We start from the raw sequence: 15,310 nt of genomic DNA on the forward strand, positions 1-15,310 counted from the left end.
TCTCTCCTTCTCTCTCTCTGTCTCTGTCTCTCTCTGTCTCTCTGTCTCTGTCTCTCCCTCCCCACAAAGGTCTTATAGCCTTTTCTCTGTATTTCTCCTTCACATTTATCACACTCCTCCTCATATCATAACTATGTTGTGTACTTGTCCTTTCCCTCATTAAGCCATAAACTATTCAAGTGCAGGGGACCATGTTCCATCTCCCTGTACAGCCCCAACACCAAGAACAGGGCCTTAAGGAGGGGCTTCACTAATACCTGCTGAATTCAGTGGCATGGCTCTTACCTACGAGCTTCAGCAGAGTGGCGAGCCGGAACTGCTCGGAGTGCTGGTACCTCTGCAGGATGGGCACTGGGCCTGAGAAGCTGATGAAGGAGCCAGGCTCGTTGAAGGACTCCAGAGCATCATAGCCTGGGAGCCATGTGCTGTGGTGGATGGTGAACGTGGCTCGGTTCTGGAAGCCTTCACTCTGCTCCCACTTGGCCAGGGACAGAGACCCATTGGTGGTCACGTGGAGGAAGTAATTGGGTCTGTCGGCAGACTCAAACGACACCAAGCCAGAGTCTACAAATAACCATACTCCTTAGGGCTTCCGAATGGGTAGTGGAGGAGAATACTGAGGCAGTTAGGCCCTGCCTAGACCAGGGGCAACAGGGGCTTGACCACAATGCCAGGGAAAATCCTTAGCCATGCAAGCATGGTCAACCAAGTAACTCTATTATTCTGGAATCAATGATGACCTTCGCATTAACCAGCCCTCTGCCTCCCCTTGCCCCTCATCTCATGTTCACTTTTCATTTGCTCAATAATACCTCTCTTCATCCAAGGGTGAGGAGAAGGGAAAATAAGAATGTACTATAATTAGAATTATGGACAGGACATGGAAATTAATGGATAAAACAAAGCTTGAGGATTCATTGGATTTCAGCTTCTCTGCTTTCTCTATCTTCCATGACCCCAGATAACGTACAGCCCTACAATATTGAGATCACACAGTCTCAGAATGGGAAGGAAATTCAGAAGAGACCTAGTTTAAGCCACTTGTCAGCAGCAATTCCTGACAAAAGGTCATCTAATCTTTCCTTGAAGACTTTCAGTAGCAGGGAATTCATTACTTTCCATTTCACATTTGGGATAATTCAGTGGTTAGAAAGCTTATCCTTATATTGGGCCAAAACCTGTCTGCCTGTGATTTCTAAATTCTAAAGTTTCCCTTAGCCTACTCCCTACAGAATCACAGTATGTTAGCCTTAAAAGGGACCCTTAAAGATCATTTATATCTTACTTTACAGAGAAGACTGAGGTATGAAGATATTAAAATGATGGTGCCATGGTTAGAGCTTTGGATCTGAAGTCAGGAAGATCTTAGTTCAAATACAGCCTCACTTACTAGCTGTTTGAGTCTGGGTAAGTTGCTTGACTACTGTCTGCCTCAGCTTTTTCATCTGTAAAATGGGGGTGATAAAAGCATCTGCCACTTAGGGTTATCAGGAGACAGTTGATGATAGAAGGGCATGGTATGGTTCATGGGGTCACAAAGAGTTGGACAGGACTGAACAAATAAACAATAACAACAACAACAACCTAGGGTTGTTGTGTCAGGTTCCAATGAGATAATCTTTGTAAAGCACTTTGTTAGCCTTATAATTTATGTTACACGAATGCTAGCTATCATCATTATTACCTAGATCTCATAATACATTGGCACCAGGGCCAGACTAGACCTAGTCCAGAACTCTTTTTGCCACATCCAATATCACTCAAAGAATCCTTATATGGGCTTGGGATCATAAATTTAGAGTTGGAAGGGACCTTAGGGTCAGCTAGACCAAACACCTCATTTTACAGATAAGGAAACTGAGACCCAAGGAGGTTAAAGTGACTTTTCTAAGAATTGAGGTGAAGAGCAATTAAATTAAAATGTCTCACTGCTCCTGCCATGACTCTGAAGTCTCTGAGCACACCAGACTGGATCCTAGGTTGAACCCATAGTCTCTCTAGCCTGAGATTTTGTCCCTGATGGACCCTTAAGACATAATAAGGCAGATCAGGGCTATCCTCCCTGACATGCAACCAACATTGCTTGACAGCAAGGATTGGTTTATTGTTTGTCTTTGAGATCCAACACCCAACACACAGACTTGCACTTAGTAAGTGCTTAGTAGATGCTTATTGAATTGTTGAATTGAGAAAAAGTCATAGTCTCTCAGCCATTTCAGTCATATGTGACCTCCTACAGCCCCTTCCAGCAAGGAACAGAGGAAGACTTCTCTGCCCACATCTCTCCTGAATGTACAAGACAAGAGGAAGCCCAGCTTGGTGAGGTGAGAGTATCATAGCTAATTAGCAGACCAGTCAAGGTCCTGGGATTACTTCCAAAGCTCCAGACTAGGAATGTAGAGCTCTGGGTTCTAGTACCAGCTTTGCCACTAACTTGATGGGTGGCTTTGGGTCTCAGTCTCCTCTTCTGTAAAATGGACTAGGAGGATCAGATTGTTACCCAATTACTAAACTTCCTGGCAACTCTCAATTTTTAGCCATGTCTCCATCAAGTACTTCATGCTTGAACCTTTAAGATCAGCCCGCCCATCAGGTGGGGGTCACCATTTCAGGTGCTGATGTTTAATTCTTTTTCTTTCTCATGAGAAAGAATTTAATTCAGAGGAAGGTGGGGATTTCCCCTGCTCAGAAATGACTGTGATGTAAAAGCACGAAAACATTAATACATTTTTTTTGGAAGATCAACCTTTTCTTCATCCCCCCACCACTACAGGAGAGAGGACTCTTACCGGCCTTGGACTTGAACACTGAAGAGGTCAGCAAGAAGTTAATGGTGTCTTCAGGACCCACATTCTCATGAACAGCCAGGACAACAGCACCGCTCACTTTTCTCACAGTCACCTGGGTGCCGCCAGGCATATAGCTGACCAGTTGATAGGGTCCCTTACCTAAAGCTGGAGAGAGACTGCTGGGTCATCCACCCCACTGTACCATGAAGTCTTCTTCTTTTCTTCTGATACCTGGCCTGACCACACTTTTCAGCTCCCTACTCACAGAAAACTCAACCAAACTCCATGAAGAAAGGTTCAGAAGGGTATCAGAATTCTAGTCAGTTACCTACACATGCCTCCGTCTTTACTCCTTGGGAAATAGAAGTTGTAATATATGGTTGTAATGGAATACTACTGTTATAAGAAATGATGAGCTCATTGATCTTAGAAAGGCATGGAAAGACTTGAATGAAATGATGAAGAGTAAAGTGAGCTGAACCAGGAGAACATTGTATACAGTAACAGCAATATTGTTTTAAGAATGACTTTGATTGACTAATCATTTTAAATATTATAAATATACAAATTAAAAGTAAGGACATGTGAAGAGAGACACTATCTGCATCCAGAGAAAGAACTGATAAATAGAAGTATGCATGGAATATCGTGTGTGTGTGTGTGTGTGTGTGTGTGTGTGTGTGTGTGCACGCCTATTTGTGTCTAATGATAGCCATCTCTAGGGTGGGTGAAGGGGAGAAGGAAAGAAAAAAAGGGAAAAAAATATACATGATAACTTTGTTGTATATCTAGAGGGAAGAGTAAGTTGTACACAGTAGATTTGCAGTTTTATGTGCAATCATCTTTTTATTGTACTATTATGGAAATGTTTGTTTTGTTCCCTGAATTGAAAATAAAATAAATTTTTAAAAAAGAAAAGAAAGAAAAAACAGAATGGAAAGCCAATGAATTCCACAAACAAAAAAGTAAAAGAAAAGAAACAGAGGGAAGTAGCCCCCTAGAGGATATCCTCCTGCTGATGCCATCTTAGTAAGGAGGAAACTCCATAAAGGTTGATCTGCACCAAACCTCATCCAGACTTTCATTATCCTTCACCTGGGTCATTATAATAACCCCTTATCTAGTCTCCTCTGGTCTCTCTCTCGCCAATCCTTCTGACACATGTCCAAGCAATCTTCCTAAGACACAGCTCTGACCACATCACAAACACACACACACACCTTAGAAAGACTCTGTGGATTAAAGTCCAAACCTCTCAGTCGCCTGGCACTCAAGACCCATGCCCAATGTGATTCTAATCTAACTTTCTAACCTCATAACTCATTGGTTTCCTTCGTGTAACTTACACTCCAAAACAGATTATTCAGCATGACCTGTTTTTCCCAACACCAGGACATGGCTCACACTGTTATCTTCTCCAGACCTCTACCCATCCTTTCAGGCCCCATTCAAATGCTGACTCCTCCACAAAGCTTTTACTCATTCCCCACAATTGAAAATGCTCTCTCTCCTCTGAACTCCCAAACACTTTATACCTTTTGGGTATACTTGTGACTCTGTGAGGCTGAATGACATGGGAAGGTGGCTAGGTTGTGCAGTGGAGAGTGTTGGACCTAAAATCAGCAAGAGCTAGCACCAGCCCTGGAGTCAGGAGGACCTGAGTTTGAATCTGACCTCAGACATTTACTAGCTGTGTGGCCCTGGGCAAGTCACTTAACCCTGTTTACTTCAGTTTCCTCATCTGTAAAATGAGCTGGAGAAGGAAATGGCAAACCACTCCAGTATCTTTGCCAAGAAAACCCCAATGGGATTACAAAGAGTTGAACACAACTGAAACGACTGAATAATAACAACAATAACAAAGCATGGCCCTCCCCTGGCTCCCCCTTTAGAAGGCAAGTATTCCCAGGAAGGTCCCTAGGCCCCTAAACATCTTATGGGTCCATAACTTCATAGATGTAAAGTTGAAAGGGATCTTAAAGTAGTGACCCCTTATCTCACAGTTGAGGACACTGAAGGCTAAATGACTTGTACAAGGTGAATGGTAGAGGCAGGATTTGAACCTAGTTCCTTTGACTCCAAAGAGCTAGCGCTCTTTCCACCACACCATGTATTCTTTCACCCACATAGTGAATAAATTGATTAGCTCTTCCCCTATGAAATGAGGCACCCAGCAGAGGCCAACAGCACCGGGGCCCTTGGCCTACAAAGGCTCCAATGAAGTGGGGGTAAGGGAAAAAGAATTTTGCCCAAGATCAGGCCTACCGACTTGCTTCTGAGCCTCCAGCTGGATCTAGCAGACTCGGATCACCTAATGCGCCGACCAAGCCCTCTGGGCAGCAGAGCCCCTTGGAGATGGCCAGCCCCTTCCTGGCATGATCTGGCACGAAGCCCCTCAGAGGCTCTAACTTCAGCTTGCTCACTGGAAGGATTTAGCACATGACAATGTCCCAAGGGTAACCTGGCCCCAGCCTCGCTTCCGAAAACATGGCTCCTCGTCCAAGAATATTCTCTGAAAAGATCTCCTACGCTTCAACCTATAAGCCAAGACCAGCCCATCCACAGGTAGGTGCACCTACCTCCAGATATGATGCCAAGCCCTAAAACTCAATGTGGCTTTGAGAATTTAGCATCAGTATAAACTGACAGGATAGAACAGAACAGCAGGCTTAGCTCCTTTGGGCATTCTATCCATCCTGCTTTTAGCCAGAGCCAGTAAGTCCCACATCAGGAAAGGGCACTCACTGCCTGTACATTTCTCCCATGGGTGTGGTATAGCCCACTCATAATGACTCCAGAGAGCTGAGTGTTAAATTCTCAGTGGGAACATTTACACCTCAGAAATCAGCAGATGCTACAAATTAGTGTTTGATTTATTGGTTTGTTGACTGACCTAGACTTAAGAAAGTGATGGAAAAAATGTTAATAATACAAATTACCAGTACACAACTGATTTCTCCCCACATGAAGAGAACCTGGGTCAAAGGATTGAACCAATGCTTAAGGAAGCTTCTCTTCATCATGGTGCCTGAAATTCCACCATTAGTGATTCTTTCCTTAGGGTTTTAAGGCTCTTCAATTTCTAAAAGCCTCCTGTTAGCTATCAAGGATTAAAGCGTGGGGGAGGCCTCAACTTTGCTTGTGTCAGGGACCCTTCTGGCAATCTGGTGAACTCTTAGACCCCTCTTCAGAATAGTATTTTAAAGTTAATAAAATAAAATGCATAGTATTACCAAAGAAACTAATTATACTGAAATGAACTTATCAAAATATTTTTTTTGAAAAATAAACCCTAAGTTAACAACACCTGGATTAATTAAATTATTTCCCCCTACTCCACCTCTTATCATGTTAGTGGAATACTTTTAGACATGATAATAAGAACACTGGGAAGGCTACCTAGAAACCACATAAGAAAGGTATACAGAAAATGAAAGGAAGGTTCCAACACCACTGTGGCTGTCTTCATCAGTTTGCTGAGGGGTTCTGGCTCTGATCCAAACATGCAAATGATCAGAACTGACAGACACATAAGACCCTGATTAATGAATCTGCTAGTCCTCTTGCTGGGTATTAACTTGCTGGTCTTTAGCTTGGATGGCATTTTCTCACTCACACATATACATAAATATGAGCATATATACACATATATGACTATTCATAGACATGTGACCATAGCAATACAAATACTTACACACATTCACATTCAAACACCCTCGTGGATATTCACATACACATTTTAATTTGGTTCAGTTATATTTAATATAAAAAAGTGGCAATCAGTCCAAGCCACGGTTCAGGCTTCTTCCAGGCATCCCCAGAAGTATAGATTTCCATTCATAAATAATTATCCCTGAGGAATATTCGCGTCATGAAGCCACATGCCCCAGGTCCAATGTCCTGAAGCAATTTAGGGATGGCGTTTTTCACAAATCTGATTTTGTTGTTGTTTTTGACTGACGCTGCTTCTGCATGAGCTTCCTTTATCAGGGGTGGGGGGACATGGGATGGGGATGGGAAGTAGTGCCTATATCACTGGCCTGGACAAACCTGACCTCCTCTCCCTAATCCCCAGCACTGGAAAGAGTCTAGAGGGACTCATCAGTCTGTGCCAGACCAGGATGGAGCAGGATACAACACCCAGCATGGATCCAGAGGGACTGCCAGTGGTCCTAAGGCTCCTTAGACATGCAGCACGAACAGATGTCTAATGGCGTTAAAATCCCAGTCGTCTCCCACCCTCAATCATTCCTGCCTGGATCAAGAGACTGATATGGGTACAAGACAAGGCTGGAAGTGCCCGACCCTCAAAGGTGATGCTGTCACCCCTGGATACCGTGACTCCATTTTAAGAAGACAGCCCAAGAGAGCCGTCTACTCAGTCACCAGCCCATCTCCCCATTTGTCCCCTGTTCTTTACACTCCATTATTCTTACCTTTGTTAAAATAGTCACAGTCATAAGCTGAAAAAGAGAAAGAGAGAGAGATGTCTCCAGAGACCCTCCTAAGGGAACGGTTTCTAGGATGGGGTCTCAGTGAACACTCCCCAAAACTGTGGTTCCCTTTCTGTCTGTGTTCCAGGTATTAGGACACAGGGCCTGACAGTCTACCTCTCTTAACTCTGCAAAATGTATCATCAAGAGAATGGGAGTGTTTAGTGAAGAGAAAGGAAGGTGGGCAGGGGGGAGTAACTGCCATTCAAATGTTTGAAGGATTGTCATGTTGAACAGGGATTAGACTTGTTTTACCTGTTCTCTAAATAGGGAAGAAGGTGCTTCTCTAGTAGAATGGAAACTCCTTGAGGACAGGCATTGCTTTCTCTTTTTCTTTGTAACTCTTAGCACTGCACTTGTCAAGTGGTTAGTGTTTAATAAATACTTGTTGATTGACTTGCCAATGGAATTATAGAGGGGTCTGATTTTAATTCAGTGTAGATGAAAACTTACTATCCATCTATGGAAAATGCTTGCTATGCAAAAATGAAAAGGCTGCTTTGTTAGGTAGTGAACTTCCCATTGTTTGACAAACTCAAGCAGAGGCTGTCAGGAAAGCTGTAGAAAGAGGGGTTTCTTGCCTGAACTAGGAAGGTCTGAGAATTTATGATTCTCAAAGCTCATTCTAGCACAAATCGCCTACTCTGAATTCCAGCGTCTAAATACCTGAGCTCTGGGCCCCCTCTAGTGGCCAAGTTAGGGCACCACAGCCATTCAAGAGATCCGTCAATCAGCAAGCATCTATTATAATCGGGCCTTGTGGGATGTGGGGAAATTCCAGATTAGCAGCGCATAGCTCAGGGCCTCCTCTAGGCAGGGAATTGGTCATTGGCCCTAGAAAAGTGGGGAATAGAATGAAGTCATTGATGGCAATGCAGTCCTGACCAATGAGTGTGAAAAAAGGAGAACCTTGAAGGGCCCCTGGACCCTCAATACCTCCCCAGATACATTTGAAAGTCCAACACTAGCAGTGTATTTATGGAGGTGAGGCAATGCCTTTTATTATCATTCTCAAAGCCCTAGGTTGTAATGCTATATAATGGCTGTATGAGCTTGGGTAAGTTATAGTCTCTACAGGTCTCAGTTTCCCCATCTGTATAATGTCAGGAATACTAAATAATCTCCATCGATCTTCTTAGCTCAGTTTATGGTTTCTAGAGCCACCTGCCCCCCCAAAAAAAAACCCTTGGCATGAAGGAATTTCAGGAAGCACTGGGATTCATGATTCTTGTTGCCCTTGAGGCCACCCTACACAGATGGGTCAAGAACCCAGAAAGGAGAGGACTTAATTAGGATTTGCCCAGTGCAGACACTCACGGCAGAGGCGGGGAGAGCGCCAGTCAATAGCAATCCCATGCTGGCAGCACTGGTGGGCATAGGCAGATAAGCTTGTACACAGGCATTCACAGTCTCCTCCTCGGCTGCAGCCACATGTGTCTGTCAAGCAATTGGAATAAAACCAGGTGACATCCACCTGAGGGACACAAAAAAGGACCAAAGTAGAAGCCATTAAGTTGATTCTCTGGGACAGCTACCAAGGACAGCAGGAAGGAGGGGGTGGATGAGTGCAAGAGCCCTGCCACCCCCTTGAGGTAGTTCAGATCCTTAAAGCCAGCTTGCCACAAGGGGGCAGACTCAGGGACCACCTAGAGAAAAGGACAATTCTGAGATTCCAAAAAAGGAGCTGTCCAGGACTTGGCAACCAACCTGGTCCTCAGAGAAAATTAATCCAGAAAATCCAGCCCCCTTCCCTGATAAATGCTCTATTGGTTCCAAGGTTCAGAGACTGGAATTAGGAGACAGCGGAGTATGACAGGCTGCTCACAGAAGGCTAAGTAATGGCTTAATATTGACCTTCAAGGCTGTGCAGTGTTATCACTGAGCGGGGTAGCGAATCATTTTAAATAGGATTAAAAGACAGATTTATGCTATAGCATGAAGAATATCAGATAGCTATTAGAGCCTTCTAAAAGAGAAAGGAAACAGAAGTGGTATGGATTAAATGTCCTTGAAGTCTAGAGAAACAGATTTAGAGTGTCTGGAGTGGGTTAGATGTGCCCCTCCCCCAAGAAGTACCTAAGGCCAGTACCTTGGACCTCTGGCCTTACTCACCACAGGGTGGCAGGTTTCAAACACTTCACTCAGCAGAATGCTGCATTCCTTCTTAGCAAATGGCTCCCGCAGGGGGTTTAAGCTACATGGATCTCGAGGATCAGAGCTATCTGGGCACTAAGAAGAAGAAGAAGGTAGGATTCAGTGACCACCACTCCCCTCCTCACCTCCAGCTGGTCAGAGACTTCAGGGGAAGGGATGACAGAAAACACTGATTGTAGCACAAGTCACCAGCCCCTGGATTAAACGTGCTCTTTATGCCAAAAGACTCTAGTACTAACAAGCTGTTAACGGCATAGGTTATATCCAGCCTTGGATTTGATCAGTAAGTTCCAATGATATGGTTGGCTGGTTGTTGTCCTTCATTCTCAAAGAGAACTAAAACCACATCACTGTGTTAAGAATCAAGGCACAGCATGTCCAGCTGTGGCTGATCAGACCAATACAAGCTTAGAAGGCTCTACCACAAATTGTCAGGCACAAATAGTCCACGTGAACATTTAAAGAACAGATGTCTCTAAATTTGCACATCTCACGTTTCTTTTGACTTACTACAATTCTGTTTTGCTCAAAAACTGAAACACCTTCTTTGATGTGGGCATGCCATTCTGGGTGGTCTTGTGCCAGCGTCTCCCATGTCACTCAATCGATTCCAAGGAAGAAGCCAGATGGAAAGTCTCAAAGATCATTCTGACCAATGGGCTAGTCCATCATTACTATTCCACCAAACTAGTGGATGAGGGAGATATGGGATGAGCATTAGGGCGAGGTGGGGCGTACCTGTATAATCAGCCCACTGCCTTGAATCAGGGCAATGACCAGGGAGGGGGCATTTCCAGGTGAGAGTTCTTAGTTGACTTTACATATAGGGATATGGACTGGACCTATCATGTCACTCAAAGAAATCTCTGATGAAGAAATTCCCTCTCCTGATACAAGCAGAACCAAAAAATTCTCTACTTCTTGTGTCACTGAGAGATTGAATGACTTTCCTAGGATCATCCTGTTAGTACGAGTCAGGGCCAAGACATGAAACCCAGGTATTCCTAACACTGAGGATGGTGTTCTATCCAGTACGGCACACTGCCTCTTGCTAACTTTCAAACCAAATCCCACTTAACTATGACTTTTTCATCTTCAACAAATATTAAGTATCAGCTGCGTGCAGAGTAATGGAGAAGGCATTAAATCTAAGTACGTCACAATTGCAAAGTGCTTTATATACATTATTTTATCCTCACAACCATCCTGTAAGGTAAGTGCTAGTATTATTCCCATTTAACAGATGAGAAAACTGAGACACAGAGAGATGAAATGAGTTTACCAGAGTCACACAGCTAGTAAGTACCTGAGACAGAATTTGAACTCAGGTTTTCCTGACTCCGAATTCTTCATTCTATCCACTACTTCATCAAGCTACCTAATAAAACAAAGTGGTTTGTGAGTCTGACAGAGAAGATGGTTGGGAATTCTTGGTTCAGGAAACTGGTGGTGAGAGCATTGGCTGACTGATCCATGTTTCTTGTTATGTCCTTGCATTGGAGTGTAAGTAAAAGTCCTGTTGAATTATTACTGTAATGGCACTTGCCTTTCCTGTGTGGTCACTCACTAATTCTCTTGGGTTCATAAGCAGTGGTTTGAATAGATGGTGACCTTGAACTGGTCTTTGGAACCTCAACATGGTCTTAGGGTAAAAGGTTGTAGATGACTGAGAAATGTCACAGGTTCTGTATAGAGAAAGAGCAAGCTTAGAGGGTATTTACCTCTACTGCAGCCCAGCTGCTGCCAAACTCCTGGGGATTTGTTAGCTCCAGGTTCTCCGGGGTCATCATCTCATTGACTGTTTTCAAGTCAAAGTTCCCACAGAGCCCAGCCAGCATCCCCTGAAGAAAAAGCAGAGATCACTCACCATTAACTAGTCCAGGGATCCTTCACAGACACAAGGGCTAATCATAAACCTGTCCCTCCTTTCTTGTGAGCACTGATATATTTTCAAATATTTGGTAACTCAGAAGGAAAAAATTAGACCTTTATGATCATGCAACAATCCCAAAATCCACCAGTAACCTGGGGCAAGGAGAGGGTAAGAAGAGTGAAGAATGAGATGTAGGCATTGTAGAAAGATTGGAAAAGATAAAAAGGTACAGAGAATCTACAATTCTAAAATGTTAGAGCTAGAAAGGACTCTAGAGATTAGATTCACTTCAATCTAGATTCAATTCTATCTTATAGATGAAGAAACTGAGGCCCCAAGAAAGGAAATTACTCAAGTCTCCAATGACTCAGTGGCAAGACTGAGATTGGAACCCAAGCCTCAACTCTCAGTGAAGAGTCAAAATGATTTCTAAGTGTGAAATTGAAAACTGACACCTCACTTTATCTTGTAATATTTTAATAAGGCTTAGTCAATGTATCATGTATTAATGATCAATCAGCTATGTATTGATTGCCCTTCTCATTATGTGAGTTTGAGCTTCCTCAAGCCTGTAACTAACATCAATGAATTTGCTGATCATGGAGGGAGATGAGTCTTATAGGACGTTTGCCTACCATGAGACTTTCAAAAGGATGTTAGTTAACTCTATGTTTTTCCCATTTCCATGTCTATGGAAATCTCCTCTCTGAGTCAAGCCAAATGTAAACCCATCCTTCATCTCTCTGTGTCAGACCAATCATAGTCTTAGCTTAGTTTACATCACTGGACTATTTTTGTACTGCTACCCTCTTAACATATATGTGTATGTATGTATAGCTTCTCTGACTGTCAGATGCAACCTTGGCTACTGAGAAGTCTTGGGTCCCTTTTATTTGCAATCGCTGGCCTTGGTAATAAATTGATCATGAGTAGAACTTTGTGCCTCAGTTTCTCATTATCACAGCTTTTTATCACAACATAAGGTTTCTTCTAGCTCTAATATTTTATATGGAGGGGGAGGTGAAGAAGGGGTAGAATCTAAGGAGGCGATATCAAAGAAATTCAGGGAATTAGAATTAGGATGAGGAGAAGTAGACAAGGATGGGGTAAAGGGAAGAGGGGCAGACCATTTTCAATCAAGTCCCCAGGTCCAGATGATCAGCTAAAGAAGGAAAGTTTGATTTCTAAATGAGTTAGAAAATTGAGGGCTGAGATATTTTCATTTCTATCTTTATATCTCCAGTGCCTAGCAGATTGCCTTGCAATTAATAAATGTTCATTGAATTTAATTGAATTGAGTTCTATTATCCTGCTATTGGACTGGAGATCCAAGATCATAGGTCACCAACTCCATGGTTTTGCCTACCTGCCACTGAGGCCCCATCTGCACATGCACCGTAGTCCGTTGGTCCCACAGGAGAGTGATGTGCTCATGAGGAAAATGCACGAGGGTGAAAAATCCCACTCGCCACATGTGTATCTCCTGATTTTCATCCAGGAAGCTCACAGGGCTCTATTTGGAACGGTCAAACAATCATTACTATGGGTAAATTTCATTGCACTGTTTTAACCTACCCCTGTAAGACTGATAAAAAACTTGTTGCTTAGAGACCAGATATATTTAAGGCTTCACTCAGGATGTCCAGGTTATGCTAATCCCAGAAACCTTCCAGGGGAGTGGAGATTGCTACAAGGAGTGTAAGGAATTTTCTGCCAAAATATCTCAAGCAACTTACATGTCTTATCTGGAAACTACCTCCATGCTGACCAGCTGTTGTTTTCTTGTTCTTTTGTTTCACCTCTATATAATGTGTAACTCATAGAGATTTGGGGGAGTGGCCCATCCCTTTTTCGGCACCCCCTCTGCTGGATGACTTCATAAACTTCTTCCTAAAATTTTTTCACTTCTGGATTTGATATAAGGCAATAATTTGCTGTCAGAAGTGGGATCCGTGATGGCTGACCCAAGAAACCCAAAGGCTTACCTAGACCATGGACACTGATAAGTCTCCATCATCTCAGGATCATCTCCATCAAAAAGTGGAGCAGGCTACCACTTTTTTTGCTTTCCCCTCTTGCAAACAACTTCATAAACTTCATTCTAATCTTTTTTTTCTGTTCTGGGCTTGTTCTCAACTGATAATACCTAAGAATATTTCTCAATTCCCCAGGCCTAGTAAGGTACTCTGGAGACCCCCAATCAGGCCTCTGGCTACTAGGCAAGTCTCCAGCCTCTGGCTACACTTTCTGCCTCCTTACCAGAACCTCTTGTGTTGGGACGTTGGTTCTCTCATCATTTACATGGCCCTCACTTCCATCTGTCAGTCCTTGTCCCTAGTCAAGACCTTAGCCTCATCGTTTGAATGTCCTAGTCAGGCCTCCAATTTGCCCTCTCCCTGATCCTTAGCTTAATTTTCAGTCCCTGCCTGTACCGCCAGCACTGAACAAGACCAGTAAGATGAGAAGTGAGGAAAGTTAATGGCTGCTGCCATAATAAGGTGGGATCAGGTAGAGATGAGGAAGCAGTCCTAGCTCTCTCTGCCCTCCCACCTTCACCACAGCCAAAGTCAAGCAGGGCAGAAGGTTCTAAAGCTGCCTTTAACAAGCCTGTGGTAGGTTTCACTGCCCATTGGCAAGACCTCCCACCACACTCTGGACAACCATAAGACCGGTGAGGTCCCAGATCACCCAAGGCTGTTCCATTTCTCAAACCACAAAGCAGATATGATCCGGGGACCAGGCAGGTAATGGAAAGCACAGTTGCATTTCCATTAAAGGACTATGTCTCTTGGAGCCTTGGAGTCAGGGCAAAGATGTGTATGGCAGGCACAGATCCCTGCACTTGCCATTGTCTGGTCTGCCTTTCTGTTCACCCTACTCTTCTCACTCCTTTACTTCTAAGGCTCTGGCCTCCACTGTGCAACCTGACCTTGACTCACAGAAGGTCAAAGATCATGGGAGCATAGATTTGGAGTGGAAAAGGGACTGGCCACCACATCTGACCTCCTCATTTCACAGATTAGGAAACTAGAGTTAATTAACTCGCTCAAAGTCACTAAGCTAATAAAGATCCGAGGCAGGTTTTCCATCCAATATTCCTACTGTAAACCCAGGACTTTATCTACTACACCATATTGCCTTTCAAATTGTACACAAAAGAAACCTTACCTAGCCTGCCCTTCTCCTTTAAGAGAAGTAACAGAGAACTAGAAAGAAGAAATGACTCAATTAAAATTGCATAGGACCAAAATTCAGGTCTCCTGACTCCCATCCCCAATCTATTGCTCCACGTTGCAATCCTAATACATGGGGTCTGCTGACTCCTGTGCTGCTGAGCTGACCTGCTATTTTGACATTGACTTCCATGCTCCTAATCTCAGTTTGACCTGCCTCTGATTAACTTCAATTCAGTGCAGGAGAGACAAGCCTAAGCATCCCCTATATGACACCTGTTCTGTGTATTCCCCTATCCCTCTACCATGGCATCACCAAAGCTTAACCTTACAGGATTGCCTGTGTCATCATCAAACACAAGTAGAGAGTTGCCAACATTGATGGAAATAAATTTCCTGCAGATGATTCCAGTGTTGTAGCAGTTTACATTTTCCATAATGATGGAGAAGCTGAAATTTGATGTACTCTAAAAGAGAAATGAGGAAAAAACACAATTCTAACAGAAGCACAGAGGGCACACTGCTGGTCCAGACTAGCCCCAGGCTAAGCCAGTTTTTTGACTCTATCTCACCAGTCTATACTTCTTTCCCTCCCTCCTACAAAGGGCCCTCCCTCCCTACCACTATCACATTGACACAGTTTCCCTGGTCAATTCACCTCTGCTAAGGTGCTAGCTGATAAAGTTATCAGGGAATCCCTGAATTAGGGTCTGCTCTCTCCCCAAAATATCTATGTGACCCCTCCTAAGTACACCTGCATTTTGATAGTATACAGCTGAAGACACGAAGTTATAATGGCAAAAGAACAGTGTTGCTGATACTTTGGGC

At 43.6% G+C, this 15,310-nt stretch overlaps 1 protein-coding gene across 1 annotated transcript in view; it reads right to left on the reverse strand.

The window, feature by feature from the left end:
* The window catches only part of OTOG (otogelin), a 102,059-nt gene that overhangs the window by 37,786 nt on the left and 48,963 nt on the right, over positions 1–15,310 (reverse strand). The window contains 8 exon segments of the mRNA XM_021005386.2: positions 286–564; positions 2,790–2,954; positions 7,226–7,252; positions 8,600–8,756; positions 9,395–9,511; positions 11,158–11,277; positions 12,676–12,822; positions 14,815–14,949. Coding sequence (XP_020861045.1) covers positions 286–564; positions 2,790–2,954; positions 7,226–7,252; positions 8,600–8,756; positions 9,395–9,511; positions 11,158–11,277; positions 12,676–12,822; positions 14,815–14,949 — 1,147 coding nt within the window.

Source organism: Phascolarctos cinereus, unplaced genomic scaffold (genome assembly GCF_003287225.1).
Source record: "Phascolarctos cinereus isolate Bilbo 61053 unplaced genomic scaffold, phaCin_HiC Scaffold_9;HRSCAF=440, whole genome shotgun sequence".
Taxonomy (NCBI): domain Eukaryota; kingdom Metazoa; phylum Chordata; class Mammalia; order Diprotodontia; family Phascolarctidae; genus Phascolarctos; species Phascolarctos cinereus.